General features: G+C 40.8%; 1 protein-coding gene across 1 annotated transcript in view; it reads left to right on the plus strand.

Annotated features, from left to right (window-relative positions):
• Nucleotides 1-18,813, plus strand: part of mtif2 (mitochondrial translational initiation factor 2) — a 56,468-nt gene extending 37,655 nt beyond the window's left edge. Inside the window, exons 13-14 of the mRNA XM_062996774.1 lie at nt 18,198-18,338; nt 18,453-18,813. Coding sequence (XP_062852844.1) covers nt 18,198-18,338; nt 18,453-18,616 — 305 coding nt within the window. The 3' untranslated portion in view covers nt 18,617-18,813. The remainder of the gene's footprint in view (nt 1-18,197; nt 18,339-18,452) is intronic.
• Nucleotides 18,814-20,996: the final 2,183 nt, after the last annotated feature.

Below are 20,996 nucleotides of genomic sequence, written 5' to 3' on the forward strand. Positions count from 1 at the left end.
GCCGTTCATTTTAAAGAGCCGACTCTTAGAGCCGGATTGTTCGCGACCGACCCATCACTAATAAATTACAGAACGCACGTGCACTCGTACAATTGCGCAGATGTCCACGATGCACATCGCTACATTTTTGCATCGCGATGCATCGTGAAACGATGTATCGTTACACCCCTAGTACTATAGTAACTTTAGAGCTCCATCTAAAAATATATATTTGTGTTGCTGCTCTTTTTGAATCAATGGCACTTGCATTGATGTAGATTTGAAAATGATAAAACTGAACATAAAATGTTAAAAACAGAAATGTTGGATGTTTATATAAGCTCTGATCTGGTCTGGGTGCGGAGTTTTATATTGTGCGCATAACGCTGAGACAAGCGAGCTACGCATGCGCAGCTACTACACTGAGCGAGATGCGGGTTTTACCCCAAAATAATAATAATGAAAAAACCTACAAGAAAAGCTAAAGAAAACTTCATATTTTCACAATGATTGAGAGGAACGTGGAGAGACGCTTCAGTGCGTGTCACTAAAACGTCCCTGTACATCACAGCTTTTTTTTAAATTGTACATAACTGATAATAAACATGATTTGTTCTAAAATGTTGTAAATGTGATAAGTACAAACAGGACAGTATCTAACTGCGGTGAAGTTTAATATTCAACATTTGTTTGTTCATTCGCCATTCCGATCTATAAAAATGGTTAAAAAAACACCTAACACCTACTTTATTTATAATTTCTTACACAGATAAAAATAGGCAACATACTACAACATACTTATGGTAATTTTAAGATGACATTAATTTAAAGAAAGCTTAAAATGAAACCGCTAATCAAGCTCCTACTTCAGCTAACGCGTTTCCACCAAACAGGAGAGAGGATCAACCAACTGTTCCGTGCACCAGTTCACAAATGACTGCCATCTACCATCATACAAAGCTTGAGTAGATGCTGCTCTAGCATTTAGGATAGTGTTTTGCACCCCAGGAAGACATGAGGAGAGTTCATTGTCGGCCCTGAGGGCCACAGCCAAAGCTGGAGAAATTCTGGTCGTGGATGCCACACTTGACCCTTCAGCTGTGAGAGGAGGTCCTTTCTTAGGGGGAGCTTCCACGGAGCACCCCGAAGTAAAGACAGTAGCCAGGGAAACCACGGCTGACTTGGCCATCGTGGGGCTACCAGAAGAACCTTGTGGTCTTCCTCCCGAACCCTGCCCAGCAGTGCCGGCAGGAGAGGGAGCGGAGGGAACGCAAACAGCAATTCTCTCGGCCAGTCGTTGACTAATGCATCCTGACCGAGTGGGCTGTCCCACTGGTGTTCCGAGAACCATAGTGGACAATGAGTTGTGTCCGATGAAGCGAACAGATCCACCCGTGCCTGGCCAAACTTCTCTCATATTAAATGAACTACCTCCGGGTGAAGTCTCCAATGACTGGGGCTCAGAGACTGCCTTAAGAGACTGTCCGCTGTCCCATTGGCCGTCCATGCCAGGTGAATAGCCTGCAGAGAGAGAAACTTCGGATGCGCCCATGTCCACAGCTCCTTTGCCAGATTCAAGAGCGCCCGGGATTCCAAGGCAAGTTTCACGCCACATAGTTCTTGAAAATTGATGTGTTCTCGAGCTTGGCTCGCTGACCAAATGCCCTGAACCCACCTGTGCTTCCACACGGCCCCCCAGCTGGAAGCTGACGCATCTGTCGTCACCACTTCCTTGCGTGTGGGTATTTGCCCCCATGTTTACCCCTGACAAGATGAACTTTGAAAAGCGCCATGGTTCAAGAGCCTCTTCTGAAATGCGGACCAACACACGTCTGTGGCGTACAGGACCCAGTTTGAGAGAAGTGAGCCATATCTAAAAAGGCCTGATGTGGAGTCAACCTGTGCAGCTGCCGTGAGGAGGCCTTGGAGACGCAGTAGCCTTAAGAACGGAACTCTCATGCTGAGTTTCAGGCGGCACACACGAGACAAAATTGCTTGTGCGCGGGTTCTGGGAAGCGAGGCTGTCATTAAAAGGGAGTCTAACACCATGCCAATAAACTGGATCTTCTGGACTGGGAGGAGGATGCTCTTCTCCCAATTTACTGCCAGGCCAAGCGCCTGGATGTGACTCAGCAGCCGCTGTGTGTCCATGAGTGCCTGTGCTCTGGCACACACAAGCCAATCGTCTAGATAAGGGAGGATTTTTAATCCTTGCTCCATGAGGGGTGCCAGAGCTGCTTGCATGCACTTGGAAAATGTTCTTGGTGCCAGAGATAACTCGAAGGGTAGAACTTTGAACTGAACACCCTGCCTTGAAATGCAAACCGCAGGAACCGTATGTGTTCTGGTGCTATTGGAACGTGGAAATACGCATCACGTAAATCCACTAGGGTGAACAATTCGCATTTTTGTACACTGCAAAGAACAGTCGCTGTGTGTAGCATTCGAAAGGGAAGAATCTTCAGGTAAGAATTGAACCGACGGAATTGGTCGGAAGCCTCCGTCCTACTACAAAATATGTCGAATAGAAGCCCTCTGGTTGAACATGAGGGTCTACAACCTCTCTTGCTCCTCTCCTCAGGAGAGAACAAACTTCCTGAGAGAGAGTGGAGGCATGAACTTTGTTTGCCACTGAAGTTACCCTTGGCGAGGAACTGAGGGGTTCCTCCACCGGCTGAAGCCCGTCAATGACGGTTATGGGCGGCGCTCCCCTTGGAATAGGGGTGGCGTGGCGTTGACCTGGACCCACGAACAGATGGTTTTGTCTGGTGTGGCACGTTCTGCACCTTAGGTCTTGACTGTGGCTCTGAGCCCCGCGAGTATGTGCGCGGTGGGGCGCGGTTTGATGCTTCCGAGTGACGAAAGTGGTGAAAACCACGAGAAGCTTCAGTTCTAGAGGTCTCTGAAAAGGCTGAGCGGTGTTCAAAGGCTTCTTTGACTGGAGGGCCAAAAACATACCCTGGCACCAGGTGCAGTGACCTGATTGTTGTCCTACAGGCTTCAGAAAGCGATGATTGGGCCAGCGACACTTGACGGCGTCCATGAATCAGTGTCCCTATCAGCCTTCCGTGGCTCCGGGCCAAGTAGCCGACAGACTGTAGGGCTGTATTTAAGAGCTAAGTAGAAGAGAGAGAGAGTTGACTATTTTCGCCATCCTAGTGGCAGTGTCATGTGCCTTAGATAACAACCCATCAGTGCGTCTACACTCAGCACTGGGACAACGTGGGTCTGGGCGTAAAGCTTCATCAGCAGACACCACCTTAGACGCCACACAAGCGTCCACCGCTGGCATTTGGCTCAGTCCCATGGAAGCAGCATCTGCCATGGATGCTAGTGCTAGCTCTGCGGCACTTGCTCGCGAACACTGGTTACTCGTGTGGAATCCAGCTGTGAATTCGGCTGTAAAATCTTCTCCGGCAGGAACAGAGAAGTTATCGGGTGGGACAGTCTGCATAAAGAACTTACTAGTTTTTGGGGCTGTTGGAGTTGGGGCATCAAGTCCTAGTTTGGCCAAGGCCAACTTTAAGGTGCTGTGCACTTGAGCAGCGTGCGCAGGGGTGGTCGTCGGAGCATAGGCTTCGGACCAAGCTTGAAGCAGTCTGCGGGGAACCACCTGGCTGTAGAAAATCCTGAAAGAATTCAGCATTTGATGCTACTGTAGAAAGTGCGTCATCCGCTTTTTATGAAGCCCTATCAGGATCTTTAGGTAACTCAGGCTCTGGAATACTACGAGCATCTAGTTTGTCACTAAGCTCCATAAATAACAACTTCAACTGTGACAACTCATCGGAGAACGAGCCCATGCGTTCCAACAGCGCCATGGACCGTCTCTTTTTCTTCTGCATAGGCCCTGGTCCCTCCGAGGGCCGCTTTGCAGTGTTGCTCGTGCCGCGCTGAGGCGCTGGTAACGCAGCCTGGCACCCAATCTCTAGCCCTGCCAACCGTTCTCGGCAGCGGTCTAATGGAATAATCGCACATCCATGCATGGATTCACCAAGGCTTCACAAAGGTGATCCAATCCAAGACATGAAGGGCATTGGTCATGCCCGTCGTAACCAGCAATGAGCCTGATCTCATCCCAATTAAATCGTTGTTGCCTGCAGCGTCATCCAGCATGACCAGTTCGATGGTGGAAGGAGGTGCCTCTGGGAAGGCATATCCTTGGAAGGTTGCACAAAGCTTCATGTGATGGCCAACGGTAACCTGACTGCTGTTAGGTACCGGGATAATAATCTTCGCCACTGTCAGACCTTACACTGGTGCAGTGGACCCAGGGATAGGGTGCATTAACAAGAGAAGCAGCAAAACCGCTTTTGCACCGGCTGTGCCATTGTTTCCTATGGAGTGTGGCGGTGCTGCGTAGCTTGCCGCTGCACTTCCCTGAGCGTCTCGCACTGTGTACCTTTGCTGCATTGCGCAGCAAATTTTTGTGCTTGCTGTGCCGCTCAGTTCTTTTGATTGAACTTTGACCCAGTTTGTTGCTGACCTTTTTAAAGCACCTCCAATGAGACAAACTGTTATGATGGCTATGATGTGGTAAAAGCGACTCAGGCAGTATGAACAGTGCTTAATGTGAACAAAGCCTAATGTGACTTATAGTACTAAAACAACGACCAAGAAATTTCATTTGTAGAGAGAACTTATGACCAGTAATAACTGACAGAAGTTTAGTGTCCCTATGTCGTTCTTTTAGTACATTAAACCTTTTTTAGAACAAGCTTTAGAGTCTCTTGAAAAAGCTGATTTTCAACATTTCTCAGCAGCCCGGGCTATAACACAAATTTAAAACAGTAAAACAGTAAGGAAAATACAGCTAAACACAGATGTATGTGGATGCTTTCAAAGTGGATTTAATGTTTGTTTTTATTTTTACATAAATGTGTATTTGTGTTGTGGAACACTTTGATGACATTTCAATGCACTGCTCAAGCCAAGTTCTAAGCAACGCGGCGATTTGCGTCGCTCGCGGTGAGCGAAGCGCAAAATGCTTCTCTTGTGAATGCGCCCTCAATCATTTTTCTTATGCTTTGTGTAAGACAAGCAGTTAGACAAGTTTCTGCCCATACCCTAAAACACCTATTAGAGGCAGTTTAAAGTCTGGATCATATGTTATCCATTTTAATAATTTAGCCTGCCTTTTAAACCCTTATTTTTAATTAGCTTTTTAAGTGTCCAATTAAAACTATTGAAAAGTAATTATGTTCGATTTCATTCTTTGTGATCTTTGCAGATACTTGTTTGTTTTGTTCTTCTCCCACCAAGGGAGGTCAACATATTTCAGAAATTGTTCTTTTGTGGATTCTTACTGACATTGCTGTTTGTTTCCTGGTGACTGTAACAAGATATGACAGTACAGAATAAGAATATAATAAGAATAATGCAGAACTGAACTTTAAATTAAATTTACATAATAGAGGCACATATTGTGGTCTTTAATTGAGGGGATATGCCTGGTTAAGGGCCTCGCCATTACAAAACAGAAATCAAATCAAAATCCACAAAGTGTTATGTGCTGCCTTGTACCCATGTAAAATAGGTAGATATTTTGTAGTAAGCTGTTGTTGTAGGCAGGTGATTCAGATCTCCATGTTTAGTCTGTGGTTTGGTAAAAGCCCTTGAATTTCTCTCGAATGTGTTTGGACGCAATCCTGTCTGTTTTTTTGCGCAGTTTTTGTCTCAGTTTAAAAAGAAAACGAAATCTGAAAGCCCCTTTCTTTTATACCACTTTTAATATTGTAATATTTTTTCCTTTTCTGAATCACCTCCATTCAAAAAAACAGTTTTTTATCCTTTACTTGGATTTCCAGATGACATAGAGAATTCACTCTTTGGTTTGATATTTAAGAAAATTAATCACAGTTGATCTTGGTTGAATGCTGCCTTGAGGTTTTGGAGCAAGCACTCTATGTGCTCTTTCTATCTTTAAATCAAAATCTGTCAGTTTGTTCTTTAGTTCTTGCTGCTAAAAACTTTCAAAACTTCAACAAGTGTATCTCTCACTTTGATGTCCCACGTTTCTATATTCATAAAACGTTTTTTTCTTTTTTTTTTGCGTCATTTAGCCTGTGTGTTGTTGCTTTTAAATCTTGTAAGATTTTAGCTAATTGCTGGTTAAGTTTTTGTTTGAGGGACAAGTTCCTTTTTTATATGGTTATTATGTTGGTCCTAAAAGCACAAAACTTTTTTTATGTAAATTATTTAAATACTGATCTGGTTGAGTAACGTGAGCCTCTCCTCCATTTTCGGATTCATGTTCACTGTTGATTCCATCTTTACTTTCTTTATTTTTCACGTTCCATATTATTGTTTGTAAGCGATTATTAGTTCTGTGACTTTCTTTGGATTTACAAACTATTTTATTATACTGGCTATAAGATATTTAATATTCATTCAAGCCCAGCAATGTTTTGCAACAACCTACATTGTCTGCCAAAAGCATGTAGAAAAATGATATGGTCTGATTAGACCAAGGCTGAAATATTTGGCCATTACTTTAAAAGGTAAGTTTGGTGCAAAAACAATTCTGTGCATCACAAAATAAAGTATGGTGCTGCCAGCATTATGCTTTAGACCTGTTTTTCTTAGCTGGAAACTGGGGCTTTAGTCAAGGTTGAAGGGAGTATAAACAGTTCAAAATATCAGTCAAGTTTGTCACAAAACTTTTGGGCCTGAATCCAATTGAAAATTTGTGTGGTGACCTGAAAAGGGCTGTGCAGATGAAAAGCCCTCGCATTTTGACAGATTAGGAGCACTTTTGCAAGGAAGAGTGAGCAAAGATTGCCAAGTCAAGATGTGCCATGCTGATAGATTTCTAGCCAGATTTTAATGCTGTCAAAAAATCAACAAAGTATTAGCTTCTACAAAGTATTAGTTTAAGGTTGTGCATATTTGTGCAACCACATTACTGGATTTTTTGTTTTTCCCCTTAAATATTTTAGTTTGTTTTTTTTCAATTTAATTGTACAGATTATAGTTCACGTTAAAAGCTGAAAAAGTTTTGATTCGCCTTGGTGTTATTTTTTACATCACAAAAACCTTTGTAATAGGGTTGTGTAAACTTTTTATTACCACAGATAATCAGCAGGTGTAAATTAATTTAAATTGCTTTAGTCCTGCTCCTGGGTTGTTGCCCTTCTACGGCCCTGTCCAGCTCTCTTGTGTAACAACCTGTGGCCTAAAGTTAATTTATTGTTCTTAAGACTGTGCTGGGAGACACAGCAAAGCTTGATACAGTCCATTTTTGAATCTGTGATCCCGCATTTAGTGTTTTTTTCTATTGCCAGGTGACCCAAACTATACATACAGTAGTGTTAAAAAAAATAGCAGTGATTTTAAAAAAGTGAATAAAGCACAAAATCATTATAATAACTTTTATTTCCATAAATGCAAATGCACTGAAAATACTACACTTTCAATTCTAAATCAAAAGATTAACAAAATTTTGCCAGTTTGTGTTCATTCTTTACAGAAAGTTAAGAAAAATGAATATTAGGCTGTTCAAAAAAATAGCAGTGCCAGCATTTTTCATTAAAAACTCAAAAAAATTATCTATAACTTGAAAAAATGTTTGAGGTTTTACTTTACTTTAAATTACTGAACTAATATTTAGTGGCAAAACAATTGTTCCTGAGATCTGTGTGGCATGGAGTCGATCAACTTCTGGCACCTCTGAACAGGTATTCCAGTCCAGGATGATTAGACTACATTCCACAGTTCTTCTGCAATTTTGGGTTTTGCCTCAAAAAAACGCGCTTCAGATATCAGCGCACAAGTTCTCTATGGGATTGAAGTCAGGGGATTGGGCTGATCACTCTATTACCTCAGTCTTGTTTGTCTGTAACCAAGATGTTTTAGGTCATTGTCATGTTGAAACACCCATTTTAAGGACATTTCTTCTTCGACATAGGGCAACATGATCTCCTCAAGTATTCTGATATATTTAAACTGATCCATGATCCCTCGTATGTGATAAATAGGCATAACACCATGGTATGAGAAACATCCCATATCATCATTTTGTTCCACCATGCTTTACTGTCTTCACAGTGAACTTTGGCTCGAATTCAGTGCTCGATGGTCGTCTGACATACTGTCTACAGCCACTAGACCCAAAAAGAACAATTTTGCTTACACCAGTCCACAAAATGTTGAGCCGTTTCTCTTTGGACCAGTCAATGTGTTCTTGGCAAATGTTAACCCATTCAGGACATGTCTTTTTCTTAACAACGGGACTTTGCAAGGAGTTCTTGCTGGTAAATTGGCTTCACTTAATCATCTTCTGTACTCACTGGTAACTTCAGATGTTCCTAATTCTTTCTGGAGGTGATCATTGGCTGAGCCTTTGCCATTTTGGCTATTCTTCGATCCATTTGAACAGTAGTTCCACGCTTCCTTCTGCGTCTTTCAGGTGTTGGTTTTCACTTCAAGGCATTTGAGATCATTTTAGCTGAGCAGCCGATAATTTGCTGCACTTCTCTGTATGTTTTTCCCTCTACTATCAACTTTTTAATCAAAGTATGCTGTTCATCAGAACAATGTCTGGAACAACCCATTTTACCCAATATTTCAGAAGGAAACGCGCTATGACCAAGCTGTGCAACATTTGCCACCCTCCTAAATTAAATAAGGGCCAAATTTGACACACGTTCTTCTGCAGAATGAATGATTTCACCAATTGAACTCCTCACTGCTATTATTTTGAACAAGCCCCTTTCAATCAATGCTTCAATTACTCAGAATGAGTGGCATGCATGTCCTAATTGTTGGGTTTGTTTTGTTTTCATTACTCTACTACACTTTCAAGTAAATTATTTGCTATGTAGAAATAGCATTTCTACTAAAAACAGTGATTTATCAGGTTAATGGTGTTGGACTGCTATTTTTTTGAGTACCTGTGCTAAATTTCTTGGGTCCATCCTTCTTGGGTGGCCTGGAGGATGATTAAAATAAATTTTATTTAAACAACTCGTACACAAAATAATTTAAACAAAAAATTTATGACTAGTGAAAAGGAAAAAAATTGAGTTTTTTTTATTATTCAGTCCAATCTGTAATAGGTCACATCTCGTAATAGCTAGCAGAAGCAGCATTGTTACAACAAACTTGCAAAGGCTTTAAACCTCAAGTGTGTAAACAGGTTCCCGTCAAAATCACCTTGGGGTACAAAACAGAAGATGTAGTTAAAATGTGATAAGAGAGAACTGCATAAGACACCGGCACCCCTAATTATTACAGCATAACTGAAAGGAAGAACTAGGAGGTAAAACAGTCATGAGGGCTTTCAAAGGACAGCAGTGCCCACCTCCCCCACTGTCTACAAACCTGAGTGATTGGACGAGAGGCAAAATGACAACAATCCAACATAACTGATCACCACAAATCTCTATGACCTAGAACCCCCAAACTCTGTGCCTTTGTATATACAGTGGGGAAAATAAGTATTTGATCCCCTGCTGATTTTGTAAGTTTACCCCCTTACAAAGACTTGAACAGTCTGTAATTTTTATGGAAGGTTTATTTTAACAGAGAGAGACAGAATATCAACAAAAAATCCAGAAAAAAAACATTAAATAAAAGTTATAAATTAATTTGTATTTAATTAAGGGAAATAAGTATTTGATCCACTATCAATCAGCAAGAATTCTGACCCCCACAGACCGGTTATGTGCACAAAAGGCACACAAATTAGTCCTGTCCCTGTATAAAAGACACCCGTCACAGAATCAGTTTCTTCCATTCAAATCTCTCGACCACCATGGGCAAGACCAAAGAGCTATCAAAGGACGTCAGGGACAAGATTGTAGACCTGCACAAGGCTGGAATGGGCTACAAGACCATCAGCAAGATGCTTGGTGAGAAAGAGACCACTGTTGGTGCGATAATTCGAAAATGGAAGAAATACAAGATCACAGTCAATCGCCCTCGCTGTGGAGCTCCATGCAAGGTCTCACCTCGTGGGGTAAGAATGATTCTGAGAAAGGTGAGGTCAGCCCAGAATTACACGGGAGGAGCTTGTCAATGATCTCAAGGGAGCTGGGAGCACAGTCACCAAGAAAACCATTAGTAACACACTTCGCCGTAATGGATTGAGATCCTGCAGTGCCCGCAAAGTCCCTTTGCTCACGAAGGCTCATGTACAGGCCCGTCTGAAGTTTGCCAATGAACACCTGAATGATTCAGAGAAAGCTTGGGAGAATGTGATATGGTCAGATGAGACCAAAATTGAGCTCTTTGGCATCAACTCCACTCGCCGTGTTTGGAGGCAGAGAAATGCCCAGTGGGGATGGTGTTCTTGGGGTCATATCCAGCATTTCTCTGCTCCCAGCTCCCTTGAGATCATTGACAAGCTCCTCCCATGTAATTCTGGGCTGACCTCACCTTTCTCAGAATCATTCTTACCCCACGAGGTGAGATCTTGCATGGAGCTCCAGAGCAAGGGCGATTGACCGTGATCTTGTATTTCTTCTATTTTCGAATTATAGCACCCAACAGTGGTCTCTTTCTCACCAAGCTTCTTGCTGATGGTCTTGTAACCCATTCCAGCCTTGTGCAGGTCTACAATCTTGTCCCTGACGTCCTTTGATAGCTCTTTGGTCTTGCCCATGGTGGTCGAGAGATTTGAACGGAAGAAACTGATTCTGTGACAGGTGTCTTTTATACAGGGACAGGACTAATTTGTGTGCCTCATGGGCACATAACCGGTCTGTGGGGGTCAGAATTCTTGCTGGTTGGTAGGGGATCAAATACTTATTTCCCTTAATTAAATACAAATTAATTTATAACTTTTATTTAATGTTTTTTTTCTGGATTTTTTGTTGATATTCTGTCTCTCTCTGTTAAAATAAACCTTCCATAAAAATTATAGACTGTTCAAGTCTTTGTAAGGGGGTAAACTTACAAAATCAGCAGGGGATCAAATACTTACTTCCTCACTGTAGTTGGGGTGGGCTGTTCTTGTCCTAGGGGTCGAAACCAGGCACAGCCAGAAGCTAACATGTATTGGCCAGCAAAAGTAACAAAACATAAGAGCACCAGACTGCCCAGACCCAGACCCCCAGAATTGAAGCCAAACATCCCTGGCAAGACTCATCAAAAGACTAAGTAAAGAAAGTAAAGAGTAAGTAAGTAAAGAGAGACTGAGTAAATAAATACATTTAGACTGTGTCTGAATCACGAACAGAGGCAGGCAAAGTTGTGGGGCTATGTAAGAAACCCTGCACCCTGTGAACGAAGTAAAGGGTTGTAGTGCTCAATCCACTCAAATACAGTGGAGCCAGGCCATGTAGGGCTTTATAGGTTAGTAAAAGTATAATAAAAGTATTTCGTAATTAATGTGGAATTTTTCAGCCATTGCAGAGATGATGGAACAGGGCTAATATGATCAAACTTTCCAGTTCTAGTTAGCACCCAAAGTTACAGATGTAATAGTGCACTTAAAAGCGATTTAGCTGAATATCATTAGATAAACATACTTCATATATTAGGAGAGAGTGATCTGAGATCATCATTTTGTGGTAAACAACGTGGTTGTCTGTGTCAATACCAAGGGGTGATATTAAGAATGTCATTAGTTATGTTTACAGCAGTAAGTTGGTACTGTTATATTTGCCTCACAGCAAGAAGGTCCTGGGTTCGATCCCCAGGTGGCGGTCCAGGTCCTTTCTGTGTGGAGTTTGCATGTTCTCCCCGTGTCTGCGTGGGTTTTCTCCTGGTGCTCCGGTTTCCTCACACAGTCCAAAGATATGCAAGTGAGGTGAATTGGAGATACAAAATACGAAAGCAATGTTGTTTTCTGAGCACCATTTAGACGTCCAGCAGTTCAGCAACAATAACCTGCTGTAGATTTTGCCAGTGCACCTAATTGGTAAGGGGCCAAAGAATACAACTGCCTTGAACATTTTACTAGCTAACTTACACACTCCTTTAACATTACTCTTTGTAACTTCAGATTGTGTTAAATGTATATTATTAGTGCAGACATAAATAAAAATTGTTAAAAATCTATGTTCCATCACCCAGCCTCACCAATGTAAGGGCTTTAATGCTGGAATTGGGAGCTCTACCTGTGAACAAGTGGCAATCAGGTCTGCTAACGTTGTTTCTAAGCATTTCCCACTATAACTTTTCTAAAGCCCAAATGTGCCCTTTTAACACTAAAATGTTCTCTGTCAGATTAAATACTAATCTACATATTACATAAATACGTATAGGAATTTATGTCAAAACACACAGGCTCTACTTTAATATAATGGAGTAAAACACCATATATTTAAAAACGTTATAATATTAATTACCAGTGTGTTGTGGGAATTCAAAATAACCCTTAAAGATTGACACAGACAACCGGGATAGTGATAAAAGCAAATAATCAATTTATTACTCAGCTGAGGGCCAACCTCAATGCAAACCGCTCACACAGCTTTACAGAGAGAGAGGACCACTCCTGTCTGCCCTATCACAGTATTTATACCCCACTTTACTGCCCCTTCAGGCTAACTCTTCTCAGCGACCCAACTCAAGGTCAACTTTCCACATCAAACTTGCTTATCATCCAAGTCAGTTTGTTAGAAACATGGCGTACCTCCACAAGAATGCACCCGTATCAAAACTGCGCGTGCACCCCCGCACACACCATCCTGACACCCATGCATTCCCACGGAAGCAAGAAGCCCATGCCAAGGTCAACATATCTCTGCCCCTAAGTAACCTTCCAAAAGTCTCTTCTACCTCTGCTAATTGAACTAAGAAAGCAGAAACGTATAAGTTTGATGCAAATAACTAATAAAATATAAAATTTCCATTCACAAGTGCAATATAAATTTTAAGTTTGAAAAATTACTTAGCTTGCTGGCTGCTAATAGCTACAAACAACCAGTTTACAGTTTACAGCACACTACCGGAAATGACGTCTGACGTAGATGTACTATTCTAGCAGGGCGGCACGGTGGCTAAGTGGGTAGCACTGTCGCCTCACAGCAAGAAGGTCCTGGGTTCAATCCCCAGGTGGGGCGGTCTGGGTCCTTTCTGTGTGGAGTTTGCATGTTCTCCCCGTGTCTGCGTGGGTTTACTCTGGTAGCTCCGGTTTCCTCCCACAGTCCAAAAACATGCAAGTGAGGTAAATTGGAGACACTAAATTGTCCATGACTGTGTTCGATATAACCTTGTGAACTGATGAACCTTGTGTGAAGATAAACTACCGTTTCCTGACGTTAAAATCCTAATAAACAAACAAACAAACTATTCTAGCATAAGTACCCGCCGAGTCCAAGTGGAAAGCTACTGAAAACAAGCGAAAATGTGATGTTGCCACTGTCTTTTAGTTCACCGGAAATGAGTCTGGACCCAGAAAACAGTGTTTCTGCATAGGACTGATATATGGCTTTCTCTTTAGAGGGTTTTCCATCCACCAACTTTTTGCGAATTTTGAAAATGCGCATTAAAAAACCTGGATGGAAAAGCTCAAAATTCGAAAAAAGACCCAAATATCGCAAAAAAAGTTTTCACGCTTGAACTAGTGGAAAAGTTAGAATATCGCATCGCCGACATGTGAAAAAAGGGGATGGAAATGGGTTTTGCGAATAAACCATGACGTTTCATAGTCCCTGTACCCGACTGCTGGAGGCCGGATTGGAATGTGTGTACCATCCAGTGCACCGTACACTTGTGGTATGTGGTGCGCTGCATAATTACGCTGTGCTATTTCCTCTGCCTCCTGCGCATTTGGTAATACGACTTAATGTTTCATTAGCTTTGATGTTATTGCTTGGCATACAGAGTATACACTACGGTGAACTGTTGTTACGCTTACGCCGAACGTCTTGCCCACTACCCTGTACTCCGCACAAGTGGCCAGCTTGTACAAGGCAATAGCAATCCTCTTTTCAGTTGGCACGGGTGGCCGGTGACTGTAAACTTTTGGCTCTACAGATGCACCATGCACCATGATCGGGTCGATCATGGTGCATAGCTTATCAAAGGCTGATTTTGACATTCTGAAATTCTTGATCCAAAGCTCGTCTGAAAAATGGTTCTGCACAATGTGCTCCCAAAATTGTTTAGTGCGTTTACGTTCCCAGATGTGAGGTGAACGTCGCTATGGCATGGAGATTTGAGCCCACATTTGATGGGCCATTGCTCGTTCTGCCCTACGTCTCTTAGCTGCAAACAACATAACCATAAAAAGATGGCAAATGGTTGTAAATATAATTCCACTTAAAGCAAAAACCGTTGTGCGTTGACGTGTCATGTAAAAAATTTTTTTGCATAAATGTAGTTGATGGAAACGTGACATTTTGGCATTACTGGTTTCAGGTTGCATTTCTTGATGCAGTGGTAGATTGTGTGACAATGGTTTTCCTAAGTTTTCTTGAGCCCATGTGGCGATTTTCACTACATTATTTGACATTATCACTACATACTATTCTTTGTAGTAGAATTTGTAAATAGAGTTTGCAACCATGTTAGTGTGATGCCATAAGGGCCTGTGTAACTTGACCCTATTATAAATTCTGCTGTCTAAAAAAATGTCCTATTATCAGTCTGTGACCTGAATTGCAAGACTCCAAACATAAGCAAAGTTTAGGTTCTGAATAGGCCTAGTCAAAGGTCTGATTTAAAACAGACTTATGCATTGGCATGACTTTAAATGGGTGATTAATGCTTAAAAGCCATCCAATCTTACAAACACAGAGATATTAAAGGCTAATGAGCTACCAGAAGTGTTTGGTTTCATCTGTTGCAGTTAAAGGTGGTACTGCCAGTTAAGGAGTGGGATTAATGTTTTACATAAGTGATAAGTTTCTCAAATCCATTATCATTCAAAAAATACAAAATACAAAATGTTCATTTAAAACTGTTTTCCTTTTCTTGTTTTACATGTTGTAAAATGGTCTAGAACCATTTGGCATAACAAATATACAAAAATAAAAGCACTTTATTCACATCCAAAGGTGATTGAGAAAAAGTATTTGCACCTACACCAACTGCGTGCTTGCACAGACACACAGACAGGTGAGTGTATGTGTAAGCATGTAGTTAGTGTGGGAATGTAAATACTTTAGCTCAGTCAAGTGTTTGTGTGTGGTTACTAAGATATTTTAGGTGGTTGCTAGGGTAAATAAATGGGAGTAAATAGGAGGAAGGAGGGATGAATGAATCACACTAATAATATTAATAATAAGACTATCAGATAACAGTTGTGGGATTGTCTAATGCAATCACACTTGTTATTCGATAGTCTAATTATTAACGTCATTGCATTAGACTATCATAATTGTTATTTAATAGTTTTATTTATTTTTCCTTTTGTGTGATTTTATAATGCAATGACACTAATAAGTCTATAGAATAACAGTAGTGTGAATGCCTACTGAAAAATAACTACATAAGTTAACTTCCTGAAGAGGTTGCCAATATGTACTCCATGGTTGTTAAGGTGTTTTATGAGGTTGTTTTGGTAGTGGGTTAATTGTTTTTCTATGCAGTGTGCCGAAGAGTCCTGAGGTTGCTAGGTTGTTGCTAGGCAGTTGCTTTGTTAAAAGGTTATTTGGTAAGGGCTTGCTAAGCTGTTGCTAGGTGGTTGTTAAGGTGTTGCTTGGCAGTTGCCAAGGTAAATCAAGTGGTTGCTGAGGTGTTGTTAGATGGTTGCTAAGATGTTGCTAGTTGGTTACTAGGGTGCTTTCTGGTGGTTGCTATGGTGTATGTAAGTATGTATGTGGGATGAGGGGTGTAAATACTTTCTACAGTTGTGTGACTGTGTTCAAGCACATATTTGGTGGGGTTGTAAATACTTTTGCTTAGGCATGTAATTGTGTAAATGAAAAATGAGGTCAGTATGTCTGTGTATTAGAGCTTGTTGATTTACACTGAACGACTACATCCAGTTTGGTGGTTATCAGGTGAATTAATATCTAGGGCTTGAGCATGGATGAAAATGAATAGGAGGAACAAAGGATGGGAAATAAGGAGAAAAAGAGGTGTGGAGGTTAGTTTGGTTTGTGAATTAGAACTTGACCTGCACTAAATTTGTGCATGAATTTTGGTAGGGGTAAAAATGAATAGGAATAAATGGGAGCAACGAGGAATGAGAGGGGAAAAAAGAGAAATAATCGAGTTAGGCTCTAAACAACTTTATGGTTTTAGGCCTGCCCTGAGATAATACAGTGCCTTGCAAAAGTATTCAGCCCCCTTGAACTTTTCAACCTTTTGCCACATTTCAGGCTTCAAACATAACGATATGAAATTGTAATTTTTTGTGAAGAATCAACAACAAGTGGGACACAATCGTGAAGTGGAACGAAATGTATTGGATATTTTAAACTTTTTTTAGAAATAAAAAACTGAAAAGTGGGGCGTGCAATATTATTCAGCCCCCTTGCGTTAATACTTTGTAGCGCCACCTTTTGCTGCGATTACAGCTGCAAGTCGCTTGGGATATGTCTCTATCAGTTTTGCACATCGAGAGACAGAAATTTTTGCCCATTCTTCCTTGCAAAACAGCTCGAGCTCAGTGAGGTTGGATGGAGAGCGTTTGTGAACAGCAGTTTTCAGCTCTTTCCACAGATTCTCGATGGGATTCAGGTCTGGACTTTGACTTGGCCATTCTAACACCTGGATACGTTTATTTGTGAACCATTCCATTGTAGATTTTGCTTTATGTTTTGGATCATTGTCTTGTTGGAAGATAAATCTCCGTCCCAGTCTCAGGTCTTTTGCAGACTGCAACAGGTTTTCTTCCAGAATGGTCCTGTATTTGGCTCCATCCATCTTCCCATCAATTTTAACCATCTTCCCTGTCCCTGCTGAAGAAAAGCAGGCCCAAACCATGATGCTGCCACCACCATGTTTGACAGTGGGGATGGTGTGTTCAGGGTGATGAGCTGTGTTGCTTTTACGCCAAACATAACGTTTTGCATTGTGGCCAAAAAGTTCGATTTTGGTTTCATCTGACCAGAGCACCTTCTTCCACATGTTTGGTGTGTCTCCCAGGTGACTTTTTATGGATATCTTTGAGAAATGGCTTTCTTCTTGCCACTCTTCCATAAAGGCCAGATTTGTGCAGTGTACGACTGATTGTTGTCCTATGGACAGAGTCTCCCACCTCAGCTGTAGATCTCTGCAGTTCATTCAGAGTGATCATGGGCCTCTTGGCTGCATCTCTGATCAGTCTTCTCCTTGTTTGAGCTGAAAGTTTAGAGGGACGGCCGGGTCTTGGTAGATTTGCAGTGGTCTGATACTCCTTCCATTTCAATATGATCGCTTGCACAGTGCTCCTTGAGATGTTTAAAGCTTGGGAAATCTTTTTGTATCCAAATCCGGCTTTAAACTTCTCCACAACAGTATCTCGGACCTGCCTGGTGTGTTCCTTGGTCTTCATGATGCTCTCTGCGCTTTAAACAGAACTCTGAGACTGTCACAGAGCAGGTGCATTTATACGGAGACTTGATTACACACAGGTGGATTCTATTTATCACCATCAGTCATTTAGGTCAACATTGGATCATTCAGAGATCCTCACTGAACTTCTGGAGTGAGTTTGCTGCACTGAAAGTAAAGGGGCTGAATAATATTGCACGCCCCACTTTTTAGTTTTTTATTTCTAAAAAAAGTTTAAAATATCCAATAAATTTCGTTCTACTTCACGATTGTGTCCCACTTGTTGTTGATTCTTCACAAAAAATTACAATTTCATATCGTTATGTTTGAAGCCTGAAATGTGGCAAAAGGTTGAAAAGTTCAAGGGGGCTGAATACTTTTGCAAGGCACTGTATATCCGGAATTGGTTGAGCAAAAGTATAGATCGTTGTGTCTTTCAAAAAATTCATAGAAGTGAATGGGACTCCTGAATGGAAAAAAAAACTACTGCAATCATACTAGGATAAGACTAGGATAACAATAGTGCTACTACATTCTGCAATCACAACTAATAATAACTCTATTGGTTAATTAAAGTATAATTAGTAATTTCTTTATTAATTAAAATAGCATATTTTCAGAATTTTCAATCCAGATTTTAATACCCAAAAATGTATCTTAAGGTTATTTACAATACATAGTTTTAAATTCTGTCAGTAGTACTGCTTGTTCTGTTGTTTAATGTTGTTCTGTATAGCAAGTACCACTATTTGTGTTGTTTTTTTCCCTTCCAGTTTTTGTTTTTACTTTGTTGTATTCTCTTATTCTCTTCCCCCATTTGTGCATGTGTGTGCATGCACTACTAGGAGAGGCCTCTGTGCTGGCTACATTTGATGTGACAGTAGGAAAGAAGAAAGTCCCTGTGGCTGGCTGTAAAGTCCAGAAGGGTCAGCTGGACAAGAAGATGAAATTTAGACTTATCAGAGGCAAAGAGGTTCTTTGGACAGGTATACATCATACTATTTTTTAAAGGTAGAAGCAAACAGCTTATAATAATGTTGATTTACCTTAAGCAAAAAGATTTTATTGTTTGATTAATTAATAGACATGTTTATTTCTAGGATCTCTGACTGCTCTAAAACATCATAAAGATGATGTGCATGTTGTGAAGACTGGTTTGGAGTGTGGTCTGTCTTTGGACAAGTTGATTGAGTTCAAAGCTGGGGATAAAATAATCTGTTATGAAGAAATTAAAAAGCAGCAGAGAATATCCTGGGATCCATAAAAATTGCCAACCTACAGTCTTGACAGCTTTGCTGACCTGTCTAAAAAACAGAACTGCATTCAGTTGAAAACAGTAAATACAAGCTATTTAAAGGTTTAACTACTCAACTTTATTGAAATGTGTATCAACCATCAATTTTTAAATGACCATATATACAAAAAATCTCAAGTAATAAAGTTGGACCAGGGGCATATTTACCATTGTGTTATGTCATTTTGTCACGTTTTTTTGCCAACATTCAGTAATTGTTGAGAAAATAAAGACAACAACTGTGTTTCATAGGCCAGGTCACAGGCTTTCAGTATTGTTTGGCCTTGCATCTTTAAGCACAGAGAATTCTCAGAATAAGAATTCAGTTTTGCACTAAGAAAGGTCGTTTCTAAAATGTTAAACTATTTTGCTCATGAAGTTTTTTTTGGCAGTAAAGAACCTCCATCAATTCTCTCTTATAAATGAAACTTAATTTCACAAACTTAATTTATCCAAGTTCATTTTTTTTTTTTTAAATTGTGGGTCATATTGTTAACAATTCATTGGCATCCATATCCAAATCGTAGTGCCGGGCGGCCTACTGGATGACGTCCTGTGGCCAGTTCACCGTACATGACATCTTTCATTGGGTGCACATGACCCAGCCATTGCAGTCGGCACAGACGGAGGAGGAGATGCATGCTCTGTGAGCCAGTTTGCTCCAGGACAGTGGTGTTGGTGTGTTTGTCTCTCCACATTATGCCGGGGATTTGCCGTGGGCAGCGGAGATTAAAGCTTTCGAGGCGGTTCTCCTGCCTGGCGTAGGTCATCCAGGATTCACTGCCATACAGCATGGTACTGAGGATGCAGGCCTATTACACCCTGAGTTTGGTGTTTAGAGTCAGCAGATTGTTGTCCCACACTCGTTTGCTCAGTTTGGACATCACACCGGCAGCCTTTGCAATGAGCTTGTCGATTTCTCTGTCAAGCGACAGGTTGCTGCTGATGATAGAGCCCAGGTAGGTGTGCCAACTATGACCAGACTTTTCTTTTTACTTCACTGGGTGTCAATTCAATTAAGTCCATTTGTACATGATCAAAGGGTTTTTCAGGAATGGGGTGTCCAGCTCTAGTGACCTTTAAGCCTCTTTCCACATTGTTAGTGATGCACACTAGACATTTGTTGCAAAATATTTTGTGCATAAATTGTGTTTTGTTAGTGCTGCAATCATGCCTCCTTTTGACAATTGGTCCCTCCCGTGTGTCAGTTTGGCATAATATGGGAACAGATCTTTTGGCAAACATGGTTTTCCTCCTGGGAATTTTCAAACTCCATCATTGAACACAGCCAGCATTTTTCCAAACAGCATTTTTCTGTGCAGAAGCATGAGATTGAATGTCCGATAGATTAAGATCAGAAGTGAGTCACATGCGAGTCATCAGACATAAGATTTGAATCTACTGTATTGTGACACCCAAATTTATTACTTCTGAGCTGGAAGAAAAAGAGAAAGTGTTAAGATTTATCACCACTTTAGGCAACTTGTCTCTCGCTGCTTTAGATCCAACAAGTAATACCTCTGTTTTATCTAAATTAAGTAAAAGAAAGTTCATCCAGTCTTTTATGTCGTTTACACAATCTTCAATTTTACTGGTTGTGTTAATGTCATTGGGTTTGGCTGATATATACAGCTGTGTGTCATCTACATAGCTGTAAAAACTGATGCCATACTAATGAATACTTCCTAATGGTAGCATATGTAGTGTAAATAGAGGTCCCAATACTGATTCTTATTATAATTATGGTCATGGGGGTGCTAAAGTTTAACCCAGAGCTCATTAGGTGAAACACAGGGAGACACCTGATTAGTTGTTAGTAGTTATTTTTAAAAGCATTTATCTAATGCAGTTTACACAGGTTACTATTTAAGCTCCATCTGTAAGTACACTGAATAAATATTTATGTAGTTTATTCTTTGCAAGTATAATTACAGCATCATGTGAAATTTATTAATTACAACCCTAAATCAGAAAAAGTTGGGACAGTATGGAAAATGCAAATAAAATTAAAATGCAGTGTTCCTTACATTTGCTTTGACTTTTATTTGATTGCAGACAGTTTGAACCCAAGTCCGTTCAACTTCATTTCATTTGTTAATATACCTCCATTCCTTCATTTCAGACCTGCAAATCATTCCAAAAAAAGTTGGGACAGGGGCAATTTAGGGCTAGTAATGAGGTGAAAAAACTAAATAATGATGCGATTCCAAACAGGTGATGTCAACAAGTGATTGTAATCATGGTTTGGTACAAAAGCAGCATCCAGGAAAGGCTGAGTCTTTGATGAGCAAAGATGGCCAGAGGATCTCCAGTTTATCAACAAATGTGTGAGAACATTTTTGAAATGTTT

Source organism: Trichomycterus rosablanca, chromosome 6 (assembly GCF_030014385.1).
Source record: "Trichomycterus rosablanca isolate fTriRos1 chromosome 6, fTriRos1.hap1, whole genome shotgun sequence".
NCBI classification, from domain to species: Eukaryota; Metazoa; Chordata; class Actinopteri; order Siluriformes; family Trichomycteridae; genus Trichomycterus; species Trichomycterus rosablanca.